General features: G+C 41.5%; 1 protein-coding gene across 1 annotated transcript; it reads right to left on the reverse strand.

Moving 5' to 3' along the window:
• Window positions 1–348: 348 nt before the first annotated feature.
• On the reverse strand, window positions 349–1,593 carry LOC123319158 (piggyBac transposable element-derived protein 3-like). The gene has a single exon (XM_044906016.1). The coding sequence runs from the start codon at window positions 1,591–1,593 to the stop codon at window positions 349–351; it is 1,245 nt and encodes a 414-aa protein (XP_044761951.1).
• Between the last annotated feature and the right edge of the window lie 584 nt (window positions 1,594–2,177).

Here is a 2,177-nt window from a genome sequence, read left to right on the forward strand (position 1 = left end):
TCAGAGATCGGGAGTGAAAACCCTAAAAAGTTTATGAAGAAATGCAGAATCCTCCCAGAATAAATTGCAATCGATATCTAGGATTCATATCATTTTATTGTTTTTCTGAAGTAGTAGTATTTCACACTTTATTACATAGAATATTAGTTTTAACGTCATGAAAAACCTTGAAGCATTCATCAGGGTGAAGGGGAACCTCGCACTTTTTGCACAAAAAAGTTTTACGCCTGCCACAGATTTTACAGCGGCGATACTTAGAATCACCTTTTTCGATGAAATGATCTGTTCGATCCTTTCTGATTTCTTCGAGTGCTGGTGTGAATTCTAGAGACGATCGAACTCCTGGTGTCATCGGAGGACTTCAGAATGAACATTGCACACTGACGTCTGAAATCCAATAGAGGAATATCGTGACCAAGGCGACGATACAGTAACCAGCCTTGTGTGCAGCATACATCCACGGTCCACGAGAAATAGGACCACCACCATTTTTTTTGACCTGATTCTGTTTCGGTAGGATGCCAGAAATTGATCAGAAAGATCTACTCCACCCATGTTACTGTTGTAACGAGCAATGGGACCTGGTACTTTGACAGGAATGGGTTTCTTAGCAGTTCTGGAGTATCGATTGGATTTAGCCATGGGGTATACATTATCGCAGTTAGTAAGCACTGTAACAACGTTGTTGTCATTCCAACGGACTGCCAGAATATCTCCAGAAGAACTAGTGGCTGTTTCACCTCTTGGTTTATTCTTCCACGTTTTTTTATCTGGTAGCCTCATTGCAACATTGCAACGATTCTCACGCAGAGTACCAGTGCCACCAATTCCTCTGCGACTGAGCTCTTCCAACAAACCAACGGATGTGAATAAATTGTCAAAGTAGAGTCGAATCCCCTTTGGCAATTTCATGTGGTCAACAACTCCAACGACTACATCACTTCCTTGACCAAGACCAGTTTCTGGAAGACGAGTTGAACTACCACAATAGGGTTCAACATGATGGATGTACCCAGAAGGATCCGCAGCAACCCATAACTTGAAGCCAAATCTGATCGGTTTGCCGCGAATGAACTGTTTACATCCATGCTTTCCGTAATAGGGAATCATGCTCTCGTCGACGCTAAGAGTGGGTCCAGGAATGATTTGTTTGAAGCAGTTGTTGAGGTGATCAAAAAGAGGTCGCACCTTATACATTTTATCTGTGCCATCATTAGTTTCATTGTTAGCTAGGCGGATGAAACTCATGAGTTCATCGAAACGATTCCGACGGATTGCATCGGAAACTAATTTTGAATGTACATCTGGATCCTGTTTCCAGTAGAGTCTTCTATATGGAAGAGGGTGGTAACCTGGCAGCAGCATAACCCCGACAAAAGTAATGATTTCTTCAGGAGTGGCATTGAGGTTGTGAACAAGCTTTTGCATAGAATACCGATTTGTTTCGGTGACAATCTGACTCAATAAATCTTCTGAAAAATAAGCCCTGAAAGCGTCAGTAGGACTTAGGACAGTTTCTTTCAGAAAATCTTCTGCCAATGGTCGAAATTCGCATTCGGGTTCAGGAATAGTAGAAGATAATTCATTTATCATCGGCGTCCAAGTACGTTCTGTGGGCCGCTTGCGCTAAGTGCTTTTACATCGAATTCTCTTCTGCGAAGAAGTGCTAGGTCCAGGCTCTTGTGCATGGTCTTCATCTTGGATAACCGGATTGCCGTGATCATCATTAGATTCTAAATAGGTTGTTTCAACCTGAGAGCCCAATATACGAGCTGGTAGGTGATCAATATCTCCAACTACCTCTTCATCCGACAAATCAGAGTCCTTATCTGTTTCTGCACCAGGAAGCTCATCAGGAGGACATATAGCTATAGAGGTAGGTGGTATGTACTCATCGTTCTCGATAAGGTCAAGTAATTCATGAAAAAGTAACCCAGTGCCAGATCTTCCTCGAGTATACCTGTAAAAATCAGCATTTGATGAGAAATCGAGATATTGCAGAAATTGATATTATATGTTGCCGCTTTCAACTTTAGTTGCCATCGACGTTTGCACGTATGCCAAAGATGAAACATTTCATGAAAATATGTCCGTGGTATACTGATATGTTGCTATACTCATATTGAATACAATTGACATAAAAATACGAACGTAAAGGTATTCATCAATTTGAATAC

This window comes from Coccinella septempunctata, chromosome 8 (assembly GCF_907165205.1).
Source record: "Coccinella septempunctata chromosome 8, icCocSept1.1, whole genome shotgun sequence".
In the NCBI taxonomy this organism is placed as follows: domain Eukaryota; kingdom Metazoa; phylum Arthropoda; class Insecta; order Coleoptera; family Coccinellidae; genus Coccinella; species Coccinella septempunctata.

What these genes read in the sequence shown, in the direction of transcription:
- LOC123319158 (XM_044906016.1), bottom strand. Translation starts at nt 1,593, where the DNA reads ATGATAAATGAATTATCTTCTACTATTCCTGAACCCGAATGCGAATTT.